Raw genomic sequence first — 18900 nt, forward strand, 5'->3', positions numbered from 1 at the left:
CCATAACCAACCAAACCAAACCCCTTATTAATGAATCAATAAGAGTCTCATAATCAAGTCAAGAGTGAAGTAACAACTGCAGGAAATAAAAAGAACTAAAAGAAACAAAAAATAGAGCCACTCTGTTCATAAGTGAAGCAATCTGAAGCAAGTGTGACCCTCGTATACTCTCAGAAATTAGTCGACTTCACTGATCACCTGCGGTTGCAAAAACCCATAAAAGTAGGGTGTCAGAATTTGAAGAATCTTGCGTACAGGTCCCTCTAGTGAATTAAATAAGAATAAATGACATAAATAAGATTCATGTAATATTTTAGAGGGATGCAATTATGATAACTTCATAATTTAAATAATCATTTAAGCAGTAGAGATCAATTGCTAAACAAAAAAAAACAATTATCATCAATAGAGAATATCAATTACACAATAAGGACAAGTATCATGCAGTAGAGAACAATTATTAAACAACAGGGACCATAACTTAAGCAATACTAACATTTAACATACATTAAGGAACAATCATCATGCATGCATCAATATATCACAGTTAAGGGAACAAGTAAATATGCATGATTTAATGCATAGCCGAAATATGCATGATTTCAGTGCAATGCATGAATAATTTATCATGTTTAATCAAGTTCTCTTTCATATGTATGTCCCTATTAGGATGCACACACATTTAAGTTTCACTTTTTATTATGACCATTGCTCGCGGGAACTCAAAAACGGGTAAAATCCCTAAGGTCAAGTTAGGTTCTCAGGGTAGCTTAACACACAAGTTGTATTTTATTACTGAGTTCTAAACTTATCCCTCGACCGATATCAGGAAACAACATCCATCGGAACATTAGAAAACATCTAATGTCAGGGATACCATGAAAAACAACATCAACTGGGGCCACTTTCTTGGTATACTAAAACAACAATAGCTGTGTCAAACACCCCACCCCAGGCAAAGTGACAGACTCTTTCTAAAACCGTGGCCAGGAGAAGAACCCCAATATCGGGTTCATGGGCAACAACGCAAACATAATTTTTGTATCCTCACGGTTTCCTCTAAACCGCAACATCCAATATTCCCACACTAAAGAAGGGACATCAAGGGACCCTAAATTACACTGTTCTCTTTCTTTAATCTTGTTATTAATTCATCTCCTTTACATTTGCAAATCAACATGCAGAATTAATAATATAAGCTTGCAAATCAGCATGTCAAGCTCTTCACGTTTTTTTTTTTGCAAATGCATAAAACAATTAACATAAAGAGCAACACCTGCTCAAGGCTCACACAGCTCGGGATGATCCACTTGATCATCAATGCATTCATATGTAAAAAAAATCATAAATCGCATGCCTATATGCATTATTTTCACGTGCTTTTCAATGCACATTCATGTATGCAAACTTTTGAGATGTGCATGAAAATAAATAAATTCATAAGCATACGTATGAGTGCGCACGTATGCAGGTTGTGAACATGCTTCACAATCATTACACATATTCATGTCTATAGCAATTATTCCTGTCATGTGCATGCTCCAACTCACGGGTTCATAACATCTGCATGCTTTTACTCAGATCTATTCATTTAAAACCTGTGAATGTTTATACAGACATGCCTACGCATCATAACCAAATCCATTATCATTAGAGAAAAATCTGGAAATTTACATGCGAATCCTATGTTTTCATTAAGCTCAATCAAGCATAAGAAAATATGCATAAACTAAAGAAATTTATCATCCAATTCCATATATGCCAAAAAATTTTAACCACGTCATGATACTTATTTGAAGCATTTCAAATTTTAAATCCATGAATGGAGGACTTCCAAAAAGAGTCGACTGCACCCATGGCCCAGCCGGCTCAATCGGCTGGGTCTAGCATGCAGCCAGACCCACCCAGCTGACCCAGTCGACTGGGTCAGGCACTCAGCCCAGCTGACCCAGTCGGCTGGGGGCTGACTTCCCCTCCATGGCTCAGCACCCACTAAAGAAATAGTTTTACACACACAAAAAAAATTTCTCACCCATGCCCAGCCGAGCGCTCGGCTGGGGCTCAACTGCCACCAGGCTCGGCCTGTTAGGCCAGCCGAACTGGGTTCGGCTGGGCTGACAGCCAGCCCACACCAACAAAACCCTTTTTTCTATATTTTTTTTTCATGTTTTAAACTTGGAGAGTTCCTGAAATAGATTAATGAGTACCCTTATAGGGCTGTGAATTGATATGCATTATACCTGATGGCAAACTCATATCCATCAGGGAAAGAAAAAAAAAGATCTGCTGTTGATTTGGATGATACCCCGCTCGTGGTTAAAGAATAAAAAAAAAACTTCCTACACTTTAGGATCAAAACTGAATAGAAACGTGATTCAGATATGATGATCTCATTTGTAGGATAGCCATTAATCATGTAGCACACACATGCATGCATATGGATTTTCCTCTTGTACAACATGAAAACATAATACTTTTTCTATTGCATCATGAACATTATCTTGTCTTATGATATAAAGAAATGTAAAAAAAATCGGCATAATATAGTATCCAGAATATCCTGCTCTGTTATCAGTAAGGATACCAGAGATTTGATAAGATCTTCTGAAGAAAGAAACAATAACCACACTTATGCAGAAGATCATATCAAATCTCTATTCAACAACAGCTTAAAATCATTAAACAACAAACGGTAGGTACCAGGCCATTGATCCCTTGATGAGCCTAGGCTCAAACTCGAGCCTAAACTCGTGTACACTTTTATTTTCACTTAAATGAACACCACAGATGGAAAGGTAACCTTTACATGGTGTCACGACAGACTTGGACAATTTTTTTTTAAATCTAAGCCTTTAGCAACATACATATGAAACTCTATTTTTCATGGATCAAAAATTCCATTTTAATGTAAAAACACATCTACACGTGTGTTATTCCACAATAACGTACAAGAAAACGAAAATACATGGATTCCATCCAAGGATCTTTAGAGTAAATGCCCGGATTTACTCTCTCACATGGATTTACACTAAAATACTTCATGGCAATCGAATCCATGTTCTTTTTCCTTACTTGAATCAAAAGAAAAACCCGTACCTTGCAAGAAAAGGTGAAAACAATGGTGGAATAGGGCTTGGGGCTGGAGCTTCTTCCTCCTCTCTCTCTCTCTCTTTTCCTCTTTCCTTCCTTTCTTTTCTTTTATAAAGTGAGGGAGAGGGGGTCGCGTTCCCCCTTCTTCCAGCCCTCTCTCTTGAGAGAGTTTCTAAAAATTCTGGAAACTCCCTCTCTAAGGCTAGTTTCCAATTTTTTAAAATTTCTTCAAATGTTGACTTTTCCCTTCTTTTATGAATTCCAACTTTCCTAAACTCTTTAGGTAAGCATAGGGACTCTTTTAGAGTCCCACTCAGCCCAACAATTAAATTTTGGAATTGATATTAATTAATTAATTATTAATTTTTAATCAATTAAAATTATTTACAACTTTTCAAAAATAACAAAATTAACCCTAGAGGTTTTTTAACTACAATTAACCCCAAAATAAAACTTTTAAACTGAATTTAAAACTAGAAAAACATTGGGCATGGATTTGGATCTGGATCCAAGATCCAAACCCATACCCAGAACGAAAATGGATCAAGGCTTGGATTAAACCCAGATTTAAGTAGGATCTACATAGGATCCAAACCCATGAAATTTTGGATCGTAGGACTCGGATCTAGTCTGATCCAATTCTGGATCCATTTCGACAAACCGCTCCTTTTTCAAAAAAATGCGATTTTCGGGCCAACCGTAGCCTGAATTGAGGAAAATAAAGTACCATTGCGCTCAGAATTTCGAGACGCATCCAACGACATATAAAACACATATGAAATTTTGAATTCCACCTAAAATTAACCCAAATTTTGCTTGAATTTAAAGGTTGAAAATAAAATGTTTTGATTGGCTCACCTCGACCTTATCGATGAGACCTGGGTCAAACCCGGACTCAAAGGTATCGGTCTAAAAATCAAGCCTCAAACGATTTTTCTCTCAGACTTAGACAAATTCTTGAAAATCTCAAGAAATGTCTAAGTATAAAAAATACACGATTTTACAATTAAAGTGCCTTATTACAACCCCAAATAAATTGAATTGAATAAAATAAAGCCTATTCTAAAAGTAAAAGCAAAAGTGTCTTCAGTGCTTGAGGCTTGTAGTACCTTTGAGTTGATTTGCTTCCCTTTGTTCTTCCCTCTTTTTGTTCCCTCAATGGAACATGTAATGCATGTTTTCTTTTGTCCTCTGAGGGCACTTTTGAGGGCTTGAGGGGACCTCAGAGGGTACTTCAAGGGCACGAAAAGGGCTTCAGTGCACGTCCAAACCTTCCCTGCAAGACACAAAAACACACAAACCGCAGCAGAGAGGAACCAAAACTAAACAAAAGCTAAGAATTACTTGACTAAAATCCAGCAAAATAAGATCTAAACTAACTAATAACAAATTCACTACGAGACAAACTAGTGAAACAAACTAACAAACTAAATACCCAATTGAAACAAACTATGAACTAAAGGAAATTATCGTTCTAAATATACTCTAACTAAACTACACATGAAACTTGATTTCGAAATAAAAACAAAAAACATGAAACCAACATATAACTACCAGCAAAAGTAAAGAAAATCTAAACCTAAGCTAAACACCTCTAAATATTACTACTTAGTCTATTACTTCACCCTAACTTCAGCTTAAAGAAATTGATACTTGACATTAAAACCGGCTGTAGCAAAAAAAAGATTATATTGCAACTAAGGTTAATAAACTAAGTAATTCAAAACATTTGAATTAAGTACCAAATCAACCTTCGTTATGTAACCAGATTAATAAAACTATTGAAACAAGGCAAACATGATACTATTAAACAATTAAAATGCTAACATGCTATTTTTAAGTTTCTACCTTTTGAATCAACGTTAGTTGCTACCTATCCTATAACATTTAAATCAACTTTAGCAACAAAACAATGTCAACGAAAGAAAAAAAACAATCAATGTTATTTGCTAACCTATGAAGATAATTCAACCTAAATACAAACCACTTACTGTCTACCTAATGCTGTCAAAAGAAACTACAACAACTATGTAATTCAGCTATTGTAATGTGGTCTTACTATTCAACCCCAATCACGCTGGAATCAGATCAACATTTTTGACGCTGATTTGATTCCAGATTGAAATGCCTTTTTTGCAAATAAAAAAACTAACATTAAACATCATCTGCATAAAGTATTGTCAATCAACAACTAAAGAAAAATTTAAATACCATCAGACAGAAACAACTGATAAATAAAATAAAAAACTGCAATAGTCTAACCCGACTAAAACTAAAATGACTTTGATTTACCAAATTAACACAGTAGTTTGACGTTGAATCTAAATAACAAAAGACACTGATGAAGAACAAATAAGAAATAAAAAGGGCTAAAGACGTCAAACCCGTTGAAACAAAAAGAAACATTAGCTTTTGAGACTGAATAAAATAACTCATAAACTAAAAAATGCAGATCACTAAAATACGCAGACTATGAACTAACATATATTTTTGTACTTTTCTTTTGGCAATAGCTGAAAACACATAAAGAGAGGGGAAGAATAAGATCACCTTACGGATCGCTTTCGATAGACTGGTTGAGAAGAGAGATTGGTTGATCCCAGTCGCATACACGCCTCCCCGACGAAGAAGAAGAAGTTGCCGATGGCGAAAGGGTTCGAAGCTTGAAGAAATAGAGGAAGAAAAAGAAGAAGAGGAGACAAGGAGAGAAAGAAATTGGCAAAAGAGAGAGGAGAAGCAAGGGAGAGAGAATAGAGAGGCAAGAAGGAGGGGAAGCAAGAGGGCTGCTGGAAAAAACGTTTTTCCCAGCCCTCTAAACTACTATTTATAAGCCTAATTAGGTTAAAACAAAGTTTTCAAAAGAGTCCGAAATTTTTTGATAATTTACAAAACAAGGTCTCTTATGAAAACATGTTTTTTCTAAAAATCGAAACTTACTAAACTAATTAAAAACTAGCTAATACAAACCTAAGCTAACTAAACTACAATTAAGAAATTCTAAATCTAATAAAAACACTAAAAATGCAGGGAAAGCTTTGAAAAACCTGATTTTCTGATAAAATTCAATTCATTGCGGTTTCTCTAAACTAACGATAAAAATGGGTGTTTACGGCAATTTTAATATGGATCATGCATAAATAATGATTAATAAAATGCGAATATTATGCATGATCACTATATATATATATATATATATATATATATATATATATATAATAAGGCTTGGTCAAAGTTGTGCCCATTAGGGGACACGACTATTTATAAAGTTGGATTTTTTTAGTTTTTACACGTCTTTTGCCCTAAAATGGACAAAAATAGACTTGGTCAAAGTTGACCGAGTCCAAAATGTCGACGGACTCAGCCCCGGTGCGTTGACCGAGTCCGACACTTGGTTGACCGTGTCCGAAGCTGCACCCGTGTCTGCACCCATGCCGGGGCGTGTTGACGCGGGTGCGTCGACCTTATAGCCGAGTCTGTGTGACTTAGAATTTGAATAGTCTCTCTGTCAAAGATACTGTTTAAGCAATCATGTTTTTTACAATCATGAATAGAAACAAGTCTTGCTTACATCAATAAAAGCCTACACTTCTGGGCTATGAGGTATGTGTGTACACCCGCACACGTGTAGGTGCAGGTGCAGGCATAAGATATATCATAAGTTTCACAAAGAAAATTTATAATTTCTTATGTTGGCAGTGATTTTTTCCCCTTTGGCACAACCAACAACCGAACTTGTAATACAACTAAAATGATTTCAAAACTGAGGTTGTGTTTGCTGGTGCATAAATGTCATCTTGAGTCCCCCAAAAGTGGTTTCTGAGACTGTTTGATTGACATTATTCCTTGAATAACATTAAATGCTTTCCCAGTAACAAATATGAAGAACCAAAGTCTCACAGTCCAGTTCGAATCTCTGTAGTTGCATGGAACCTTTGCCAATGCACATTTTGTTAACAATGACAGAAAAATGGCCTGGCGAGGGTAGGCCAAATGCCTTATGCTTACACTTCTTCCAGTCATTTTCTGATGGAAAGATCATAGCTGGGTTTCAGTGAGTACCTCAAAGATGCACATCAACATTCTCGGAGAACTTTGTGGCTGGAATGGGCGGGCCAGTGAGAGTTTCCAGTCACGCTCCTACCCTGAGTGGCTGGAAATATTGAGGGGATATCTCTAGTGTCATAGAGTCAATGCCACCATTTCCAGGCCATTCTATGGGTGGATGCCTGCTGGAAGATGGTGGTGGCTGTGATGGTGTTTGTGGAACAACAAGCATATGATGATTACAGTTAAATCTTCATTAAAAGCTGTAATTATATCATAGAAGGCCAAACCATCACCAAAAACCATTGTGAGAAAATTGTGTCCTGTGAAATGAATTTCTGAAAGGAGCTTATTAGACAAAAGTTATGTACAAAAAGGTTTAGAAAACTATCACCTAATTATGGCACACAAATGCCGATTGTATTCCTATACATGAATGAATATAATGAAGTAGCAAACTTTTGATGATTGAATGGTCGAATGGCTCTTTGTGCTGCTATAATTTTTCTCTTTTTCTTTTTCTTTTTCTTTAATGGGCTTCATACAGGTTTTTCATTGTAACTTGTGCTCCAGGATAGTTTGGTTTGAACTCCATACCCTGTATATCCCTGCGACTTTTGAATCTCTTGAAAGTTCTTGTGCACTTTGTGGGGTTGAGTATCAACCTTACAGTAGGACATGATATCTGTGCTTATTGCTACCGAAGTTTGTATTTCAGGTCGTTCAAATGCTATTAATGTTGCTGAAAGGTTAGGGCTACCTTCCTCCCTCTTAGATAATGCTCGTGGCATATATGGATCAGCTAGTGCAGAAATCAACAAGGTGATGCTAATTTTCTTCAAACAGTTGATTGAATTCTAAATCATGCATCTTGTGCTTGTTTTAGGTGACCTGGGTGGCTTCAGAGTGCCCTTTGTCTGCCATAAAAGTCTCAAAGTCTGCACTGCATAGTTTCTGAGTAGTGTTATCGTGCGGGATCCAGATGTTTATGTGGTATGACCATAGTTACTGGAAGCACCCCTATAAGGGGGGAAGCGTGCTTCTGAAGCGGGAAGCTCCAAGCATGGGGGAAACTCGCTTCCCATTCATGGGAGGCATGCTTGGAAACACACTTCCTCCCTTGTTTCCCCTTGTTTACCCATCGTTTCCCCCTCGCTCCCCCCTTGTTTTTGGTGTTTTTCATGTCAATATTTTTTTTCGCTTGCTTCTGATTTATGGGAAGCACACTTCCCTTTTGCGGGAACCACGCTTCCCATTCACTTCTCAGATCGCTTCCCTCTCGTTTCCCCTTGCTTTCCCCATCATTCCCCCCACTTCCCCCTTGTTTTTGGTGTTTTTCATGTTAATATTTATTTTTTTCACTACTGCTCGTTTCCTTCACATTTTCTTTTTTTGCTATTCACAGGCTTTCAAAACGAATCCCGCTTTCTGCTTCACACTACTTTTTAACACTAGCTTCCTTGCTTCCGCTTCATGCATCACTTCACTTATCCATTTCGCTTCCTGGTAACTATGGGTATGTCATAGCCCCATTAGACTGGATCTAGACCATCAAATCACCTGTTGAGAAAACAGTTAAAGTTGGGTATGTAACTCGGTCCACTTTTTGTCACATCCATACGGGCCCATGTCTCTCAATATTTTTGCACCATCTGTAAGAAGCTTCTGCTGTGGTTTGATGAATATTGGATAGAGACCAAGTCCATCTCTGATCCATACCTGAGACCAATTTATCACACTAAAGATTGGTCAATGTTCTGCCAAGTTTTGTGACAGTAGAGGAAAACTAAGGCTGGAAAAAACAAAATGCAGATGATAGGATTCTTGAGGATCTGAAGTCTATAATTAGAAATTCAGAATGTCCTTTCTTGAGCCATCTATCTAGATTTAGGAATTGGATGTGACAATTGGATGGTAAGTCATGTCGCTTTGGCTAAATAATTAGGAGGTGGGGCTCATAAAACCAACCAATTAGATAAACTCTTGACTGTGTGTTGTAGCACTAATGATAGTACCATACTATCTAGTAAATGCATTGATATTGTAACATATGATTTATGGATCAAACTCTACAGATGTGGCCTCTATAAATTTTGTTTCCAATAGGTTTTTTATGCCTCATTTATTTCAATTTGGTTATGATATAATTAGTTGGGTTATTTAATAAAAATTAACATTTAAACAATAAATTGCCCCATAATGCACTAAAATTTCATGAACACAAAATTCGGTTTTTATGTTGAAACAACTCGATCTAGGGCTTTTTTGCTAGTAAAAAAACCATGATAAACACATTCACATGTTTTGATTTAAATTAGTCATTACTCAATAGACCTGCAGCTATGACTTGCTGTTAGTATGGTATCATTAATTCCAAAAAATTCTCTCTCTCTCTCTCTTGCACACACTCGTGCACGCACACACTAAATTTCATGTTTGAATGCAACTGGATGGTTATCTGAACCACACATACTTTCATTTTTAAATGTCACTGGATGGTTATGTAGGTGTCTTGAAAAGTAATTTGGCAGCATATCCCCTGCTCATAGTAGTTATTCCAACATAAAAGTGTGAGTGTTTAATGCAGGTCATAATTGATCTAGAAAGATTCAAACAAGAGTTCCAAGTGCACATCAGTGAAGCCCAACATAATTTGAGGTAAAGATTCATTTATCTTTGCAAAATTAGCACCATTTTTTAGATATAGAACTTTGCCTTTCTATGAAATTTGATGATATAGCGTTCTGAAATAGTAATTTTTTGATGAACTTCCACCACAACAATTAATTCTCATCAGTCATCACTTATTTTAATTTAAATATTCCTTTCTTTTTACAAAATCTGGACCAGTTTTGTGATATGGTGCCTTGCCTACTGTAGGATAAGTAGGGATGTAAACGGTTCAGATTCGGGTCGGATCTAGCATTATCAAGTCCAACTTAATGGGTCTTGGCCTAATCGGATTCGGATTATGGTGGAAAAGCTAAAACCATACCCGGATCTGACTAGCTTAAAACCCAATATTTATACCTAATCAGGCCGGATTTTTAGTCGGATTCAAGTTTTGGTTTGAATGCATAATACCAAACCCAGATCTGATTATTAATTGGATCCAGATTTGGCTACCAAACCGGCTTAATGGACTCAGATTCGGGTCGGGTATCGGGTTGCACCCGAACCGTTTTACATCCCTAAGGGTAGGATGCTGATCTAGTTGTCTTTCTTACCAACTCCCTATTGAGATGTGACCAGTGTTTGGATCTGAATCCAAATCCAGATCCATGATATGTATATTATTTGTTGTTCTTATTATTTGTTCTTGTTCCCATTATAACCTTAATTTTTCTTTCATTGTATTTTATCTCATAAGGCGAAATTTGTAACTTGTCATGTAACATAATATAAGTCATAGTGAGGCCCACGATTCCCATCTTTGGGACGTGAGGAGTTGCAACCCTATCTCTCTCTTGTCTTCCTTTTTTTAGTGCACGATTTATGACTGAATGCATATTGATACCAAAAGTTAACATGGTACCAGAGGAGGTGTAACGCCCCAAAAATTTCAACTTGTAAATTTTGAAAACATTTAGAGAAAACCTTTCAAATTTCAGGGATTGGTTTTAAAGACTTCAACGAAAGCAATTTCTTTTTAGAAAGGAAAACAAGTTAACAATTCTGGGCACGTTAGCTTACAAACCAACCTTATCCACAAAGAATAGCCAGGACGCCAACATAAAGAGAGTGATCTCGAGCCATGTTGCATCGCACCATCGACCGTCTGTAAAGTCCTACTTGCCGCCTGCCCATAAAATGAGTCAGTTTCATAACAAACTGATAGGTGCTCATTTTCATAATATCATTCATCAATCATCATTCATGCAATCAACCTAAACATCAATCAAATAAGTAAAGCAATTACATAAATCAACTTAAATATCAATCAAATAAGCAGAAAAGAACTAAATTACATACCAAAGTATATCATGATGAAGTAATTGATCTTAATAATTTTCTTCTTCATCATCAAATGCATCATTAGAAGGAATACTCCATGTTTGTTATGTTGAAATCATGCTCTCCCTCGAAGTCACACTCTTCTGGGTTTACATTCCAAAATTTGGATGTTCCTTGTCTGCGTTGCAAACCTAATTTGAAAATGTTAAATACAATACAAGTATATTTACATAAAAAACTAAGAAATAATCAAATAAGAGAGCAAATTAGTACCTGTATTCATCATTGGTTCGCGAAAGTAATCGAAGATTTGAATGAACGTATACTAAATCCTCTGCACGCTTGGTGGTGAGTTTGTTTCTCTTCATGTTGTGAATTTGAGAATATGTGCTCCAATTTCTTTCACAACAAGATAAACTAGCAGGCTGCGATAGCAATCTTAATGCAAGACGTTGGAGGAGAGGTGTTTCTAATGCAAATGTTGACCACCATGTGATAGGATCTATATTATCCTCTTCTCTCGCGAATAATGCCAGTCCATATAATCTCGAAGATGAAAATTTTCCAAACTCTTGTGTGACTTGATGTAGAAGATATGCTTATGGAAAAAGTCGTCATACACATATTCCTATGTCTTGATAGCTCTGGGTCTAAATTTGGAGCGACACGACCAATACCACCAGCCCGACACTTATTTGCATAATATTTTGGATTAAGAGAATGCGCCATGAAATGCAAAGGAGTGTTGCTCTTATCCCATCTTCTGATTAAAATTTAAAAAATTCTGAATCATCTAATGCTGGATTTTTTTCTTCATGCTTGAAAACTATAGCTTGTATTTTTTTCAATCATATTATCCCACATTTCATAAACCCTGTGAAGCATGGGCTCATCCTTATTAGCTTCTCTTAACATTTCCCAAATAGGTTGCGTAAATTGAAGGAAGTACACCACTCTGTCCCAAAACTCATCATTAAGAATGAATTTTTTAATTTCTTGAGCCTTGATATCATCATCAATACGATAGAATGTCCAATTTTCATCAGTCACCATGTTAATCAAAGCATTCTTCACTCTTTTAATCCTCTTCACCATCACAATGTTGGACACAAAATGTGTTTCAGCGACCTTCAACAATTTCAGGTCAGAATGCCTATTAAATATAACATTAGCACGATAGTGGTTAACAATAAAATTCCTAATGCTTTTGACATTTCTTTCTAAATCTTTAATCCATGAACATAAAACATATGCTTGTGAATTTTTTTCTTCTTTGGGGTTGCAGATGCTCTTTAGGGCCAGATTTAAGTTGTGTACTACACAGAGAGTCCAAAAAATATGAGGGTACTCACTCTCCAAACTCAACGATGCACTTTTACAAACTGGAGCGTTGTCTGTAATGATTTGTACCACTTTCTGATCACCCACTTCTTTTATGACTTCTATAAACAATCCCTTCAAATACTCTACATTTTTCTATTCTCCAGATGCATCAACTGCTTTCAAGAATATTGAGCCACTAAGCGAACAAACAATGAAATTGATTAGTGGACGCCTTTGAATATCTGTCCATCTATCAGACACAATAGAAACTCCATTTTGCTCCTATGAATATTTTTTAATCTCCAGCAACCTCTCCACATTTGCCCTCTCTTCTGCAAGAAGTGTGGTTCATATTTTTTCTGAACTTGGAGGTACATAGCCACTCTAATTACAATTTGCCAAGGATGTTATTAAATCCTTCCAATAAGGATTTCTAGCCACATTAAATGGGAGTGAACTAGAATAAAAATACCTCTCAACTTTTCTATCCAATTGTTCTCTCCCATATGTATTGAATGTTGTTTGTATCGTTCCTCTACCTCCTATATTGACTTTTTTTTTTTCAGCATCTTCTTGGCGGCTTGTAAATAACACACTAACTGTACAAGAATCGGCCATTGCCTTTCTCTTCTCATATTCTTCTTGTATTGTCTTTGTATTGCCTCATCAACTTTTCTGCATCTTGAAATGCCATATCCTGGTATCTTGAATAAATGAGCTTTCACTCTTATGCAAGACTCAACAACATCTCTTTCGCAGAGCTTGCATCGAAATCTCTTGTTTCCACCACCTCCTTCTTCAGTTTTTGTAAGTTTATCTACATGTACCCATAGTGGCCCACATCATCAATCCTACTACAACTATCAACAAAACTAGCAGCAGAACTCACATGTTGGGATGAGGATGACGCAAGTCCTTTTCTTTTATTCGTCATTTTTATCTTGAAAAAAAATATATATATTCAAAATTTCAAATCAATTATAAAGACATTATCTTGATATAAAAATATATATAAAATCAGGAGCAAGGAGGGGGGATCTGCCCCTCCCCTGCCAAAAACAGGGAGGGACTCAGCCCTTTCCCTGAAATAAGAGGGAGCAGGGACGGGGGCTCGACCTCCTCCCCTGCCAAAAACAGAGGGAACACGGGGGGCTCAACCCCTCCCTTGCCGACCCAACAAGAGAGCGAGAGGGGGGAGGGGCTCCCTTGCCGACCCAACAAGAGAGCGAGAGGGGGGATCGCCCCCTCCCTAGAAATCAAAGGGAGCAGGGTGGGGGGCTCGGCCCCTCCCCTGCCGAAAACAGAGGGAGCAGGAGAGGGGGGGGGGGCTCAGCCCCTCCCCTGCTGACCCAACAAGAGAGCAAGAGGGGGGAGGGGCTCGACCCTTCCCCTGCCGACCCAACAAGAGAGTGAGAGGGGGGCTCGGCCCCTCCCCTGCCGAAAACAGAGGGAGCAGGGGGGGCTCAACCCCTCCCCTGCCGACCCAATAAGAGAGCGGGGGGGCTCGGCCCCTCCCATGCCGAAATCAGAGGGAGCAGGGGGGGGCTCGGCCCCTCCCCTGTCGACACAAGAAGAGAGCGAGAGAGGGTACGTACCTGCAAAAGGAGAGGGAGTCTAGGAGGTGGCGCTGGGGCGTCGGTAGGAGAGAGCTCGAGCTAAGTGGGAGAGGAGAGATTAGGGCATTTTTTTTGCCCTAATTCTCCTTTTCATCGGGGATTTTTTTTTAATGCCAAAAAGTGGACGAAAATGACCCTAGGTGCGTTGACCGCACCCAGGGTGGTGTTGATCGCACCCGGTGCTGCACCCGCATCGCGTCGCATCGACGCGGGTGCGACACCTGTTTTGCCGAGTCCCTGTGACTTAGGTTTTAAATCTTGTTATACTAACATTGTTATGATTATTAAGAAATCTGGTGTAAATGTTGTTATTCTTTCTTCTTTATGTTGATGACATATCATTACTAAAGGAGATAGACAAGGAGTTATATTAAAAATATTTTGAACCAAAAATTTGAAATGATAAATTTTATTTTTTTAGATATTTTTTAGGGATTGAGGTAGCATATTCTGCACGAATAACTAACTCAATTCTAGTTTGCTACTGAGATTATTGACTGGTCTGACATTATAGATGAAAAAAGGGTGGACAATCCTGAAGTATTTAATGCACAAATAAAGATCGATGATGAAACACCCTTGGAAGATCCTGCTTCTTATCGACAAATGATTGGGACCTTTACTTATTTGACGATTACTCAACCTGACATTTCTCATGTAGTGCATACAACAAGCTAGTTTCGACATTCTCATACAAGCCAGTTTACAAAATTTTGTTTGTAAGAGACTTATTATCCTCCTCCGCTCTGCTTGAATTAATTGCATATAGTGACTCTAACTAGAGAGAAGATCGTAATGATATATGCTCAGCTATGGGTTATAGGTGATTCACTGGTATCCTAGAAATGCAAGAAGCAATAGAAAGTGTCTCTATCTTCATTAAAAGTTGAGTATTGCGTCATGACTACCACGACATCTGAAATTAAGTGGTTGAGAAGATTATTGGAAGACATGGGGGTGCATATTCCATCACCCTTAAGGTTGTGCTGCGATAATAAACGCACCATCTACATAACCGACAATCACACATTTCATGAACGAACCAAGCATATCGAGATAGATTATCACTATATTTGTGAAGACTATCATCCTATGTCACAGGGATTCGGCTAGCAGGGTGCCGCATCCGCGTCGACGCGACTAGATGCGGGTGCGGTCAACCCGATCCTGGGTGCGATCATTTAGGTCCATTTTTTTTTTTGGATTTTTTTTTTTAAAAATTGCCCAAATGGGCTGCGATTTTTTTTTTTAAAAATTATGCTAACAACAGCTGTCTGTCTGTTGCTGACAGCAACTGTCTGTCAGCAGCTGTTCTGTCAGCTGCAGCAGCTGACATCAACTGTTCTGTCAGCAGCTGACAGCTGCGAAATTTGAAAAAACCCGCGTGTTCCCCCGACCCCCTTTATATATATATATATGTATATTATATTTTTTTTCCCTGCCGCACCCCCGCACCCGGGTTTTTTGGAAGTGCCGAATCCCCGCACCCGCACTCGTGCTTGCACCCGCACCCATGTGACATAGCTATCATCCTGCCTTATGTAGCATCAGAATTGCAGCTGGCTGATTTCTTCACAAAAACAATTCCTTCTCCCAGTGACAAACTTTCGGTGATCACACCGTATGTTTGAGGGAGTGTTAAATTGTAATATTAATATATAAATATATATTAAGTATATATACTTATATATATGTATGTACATATATACATATAAATATGTGTATATATTCTGTATTGTTGTAATAGGTAATACCTATTAGTGGTATTTTAATCATTTCACTGTTATGTAATTGGCTTTGCCCGTTAGGGGCACATCTGTCATTTTATATATTTTCTTTATTTTTTCCTGTTTTATATTTCTTATTTTTGTTATAGGCATTTCAGACAAATGTCATAGAGAGTCGTTGGGAGCTCCCAATGGCCCTATGAGCCCTCATGTGTATAAAGGGGTGTTCCCCCCTTGGTTGGGTTATGCTTTCTCAAGCACCCTCACTCTAAGATTATATTTTACTTGTGTTTTAGCCCTTAAGTGGCTTGTGTGCATGTGTTTATGTATTGACCAATAAGTGGTCTTTGTTTGATTGTGTTCTTGTAAGGCCACAAGAGGCACCTACTTGTATCATTTTTGCATTTTCATTGCAATCAGATTATTAGTTTGTTCAAGCCATCATCAGATGTATTCATCCTTGTACTAAGATTTTTTTTTGAATCTAATATAGTTTTGTTATTGTAGACTTGCAATAGAGCTTCATGAGATGCTGCTAGAAGCGAGTCAAAAAATAAATGAGCACCGTGTGATTCAGAGGTTTAGGAAGATGCAAGAGATCTCTGAAACTGCAGGACAGGCACGGTCTACTTTACATAGTAATTTGCGACAGTTTCAGGCATTGAAAAGAAATGAAGCACTGAAAGGCAGGCCTGCAGCATTAAAAATACAGCCAGATGAAAGTCAGATACAATCATTAGCAGGTATAATATCAATCTTGCTTGTGAACTTTGGTGGATTTAGTACTTTTTTAAAACCTCCAGAGGCATGAGAATAACGAGTAAGTGCTTCCCAAGATCATATGTCGTGAGGCTATTGCAAATTTCAAATTCTTTTGCTTAAATTTGTAGGGACACAGAACGGATCTGCAGCAAAAGCCGGAGAGTCTGATCAGGATTGGAAGCCACTATTATCGGGTACCATTTCAGTTTGTTTTCATGCTTTGCTTGCACAAAAATGATCAATGAATTATTACTGTTGAACTGCACCTTTGCGTTGGGAAAAAGGAGCCTAACATGCTTCATTATGTTTGTAGGAAAGCAAAATAGAATTCCTGAAATTGGTGAAATGGTCGCTGTGCCCTCCCTTGCCAGGAAAATGAAAGTTCTGAAAGTAGATGCTTCCAAAGAAGAGGTTGTCGTTCAAGCTAGCAACATGAAGCTGAGACTGAGACTTCGTGACATAACTTTTTGAAAGCACAACCAAGATTTGAGAAGTTGATCAGTAAACAGAAAAAGGGAAGGTTAATGAATGATTTTGTTGTAACATGTCATTCTTTTCGAATGTCAAAATAAACAGGTTATCCTGCAAAGTAAACATCTCTCTCTCTCTCTTTGAGCTCTACATTTCCAAAACTTTTATTTTCTAAAACAGGTGTCTGCTTGTTGAACAATCTGGCGTCCGTCTTGTGCTGTAATCTTGTTCAAATTTTGCCTCATCACACTTAGGCTGTAGGTATGCAGAGCAAGCCTGTGTTGGTTTATTTTTATTTTTATTTTATTTTATTTTTTTACTTTGTTCCAGTTCACCATTGTAAAATAAAAAGAGCTAGCAGTCGTATAACATGAAATCATTACCTAAGCATTTTCCTCACGTTGTGTAAAGAACCAGCCCAAGGTAGACCATAAGGGGGGGAAAAGTAACAGCGAAAACCTAGAATTTCCTTGTGATACTGTCTGAATTCTGTAGTCTACTGAATTTTTTTGTTGGTTAAGATGGTGCGACTCTGCCCATTTGGGCTTTGCACACCTGGCTAGGGGCCACTTGATTTATCTTGAGATGCAAGGACATCTTGAATTCAAAACCGCAGAAGTGTTCTAGTGGAAGCAAGGGAAAGCTTTTCTGATTGACATAGGGAGTACCCATATATTTTTCGGAAAGAACAGAATATCATGGAACAGCAAGAAACAATAAACAGAGGTGGAATACAGGGCAATAGACTTTTTACACCGAGGGAACCATAACGGGGCACGGTTGATGTTGTGCTTCTCGGTGATTAAAAAAGCAACAAAAATAGTGCTGCGAGACTCAGAAAGGTTCTCAAGACTTGCACGGTTTTCCAATGTCAGTTTTTAAGGCATATTTTTAGATGTTTTAAAGATTTCCGTCATTTAAGTGTTGCAGATGTTTAAAGATTTCTGACTTTTTTTGACCTGTTGTTATTTTATTATATTTTCACTTATTATCATGCAAACGTGGCAGCATCAGAGAATTGGTTTCATTTTCAAGTGTTTTTTGAGGCACTTTTTAATCCTGCTGATGCCAATTAGGATCTAACAAAGATACGGATTAATTGAAAGGTAGTATTTTTGAGAGGTTGATAAAAACGATTTAAGAAACCCAAAATAAGCATATTTCAAAAAACAATTAACAAACATTAATTCCCTTCCCATGTCATATTTCTACCAATTTCTTTGTCCCAAACAACTCAACGTAGGAATTGAAAATATTGCTTGGGGGAGAAGGTGCTGACCCCTTCGTCCCAGGTTTGACTACCATCGGGTGTACATGTATCTTTAACTGGTGGGCTTCATAAGGGCTTGAGTGCCAGTGACATCACCCAGGATTTACCTCGTAGGGTGGGCCCCCCATTATGTGACCTAGTTCAAGGTGAAGGTTCCTCGTCTTCAAAATGACTTCTCGGAGAACTCAAATGGGTCTGATCAGGTTCACAGTATTGCGGTGCAGAGTGGAACTAGGTCTGAACATGCAATATCCCGGTTGAACCAAACTAGTCTGTCCATGACCAAGTTCTAATAACATGCACAAAACTGGTAAACCCAGTTGACCTAAACTCACTCGGTAGACTTGTTGAGTCAACTGGGTGCTTTGCCAAATGAAAATATTTCTTGATCCCACTGAATATTGTACAATTAGAAGACTTTGTGCTGGTCAAATGTGACCCCATCTGTAATACTACGTATTTTTTTTACTTAGTCATTTTCTAGTTTTTTTGAAAATTTGGTTAAGTTAGGGAGAAAAATTGTTTGAGCCTCGATTTTTAACCGATGCTTTTGAGTCTACACTTGGCCCAGGTCTCATCAGCTAAGTCGAGATGAGCCAATCAAAACGTGAGAAAAAGTTTAATTTTTGACTTTTAAATTCAA

General features: G+C 37.8%; 1 protein-coding gene across 2 annotated transcripts in view; it reads left to right on the plus strand.

Moving 5' to 3' along the window:
• The window catches only part of LOC149840067 (DNA mismatch repair protein MutS, type 2), a 122242-nt gene extending 105058 nt beyond the window's left edge, over positions 1 to 17184 (plus strand). For both annotated transcript variants that reach the window (XM_090003021.1, XM_090003022.1), the window contains exons 17-21: positions 7853 to 7956; positions 9722 to 9792; positions 16262 to 16497; positions 16645 to 16710; positions 16830 to 17184. In XM_090003021.1, the coding sequence (XP_089859147.1) occupies positions 7853 to 7956; positions 9722 to 9792; positions 16262 to 16497; positions 16645 to 16710; positions 16830 to 16987 (635 nt within the window). In that variant the 3' untranslated portion in view covers positions 16988 to 17184. The remainder of the gene's footprint in view (positions 1 to 7852; positions 7957 to 9721; positions 9793 to 16261; positions 16498 to 16644; positions 16711 to 16829) is intronic.
• The last annotated feature ends 1716 nt before the right edge of the window (positions 17185 to 18900 follow it).

Source organism: Nuphar pumila, chromosome 4 (genome assembly GCF_984573655.1).
Source record: "Nuphar pumila chromosome 4, dmNupPumi1.hap1.1, whole genome shotgun sequence".
Taxonomy (NCBI): Eukaryota; Viridiplantae; Streptophyta; class Magnoliopsida; order Nymphaeales; family Nymphaeaceae; genus Nuphar; species Nuphar pumila.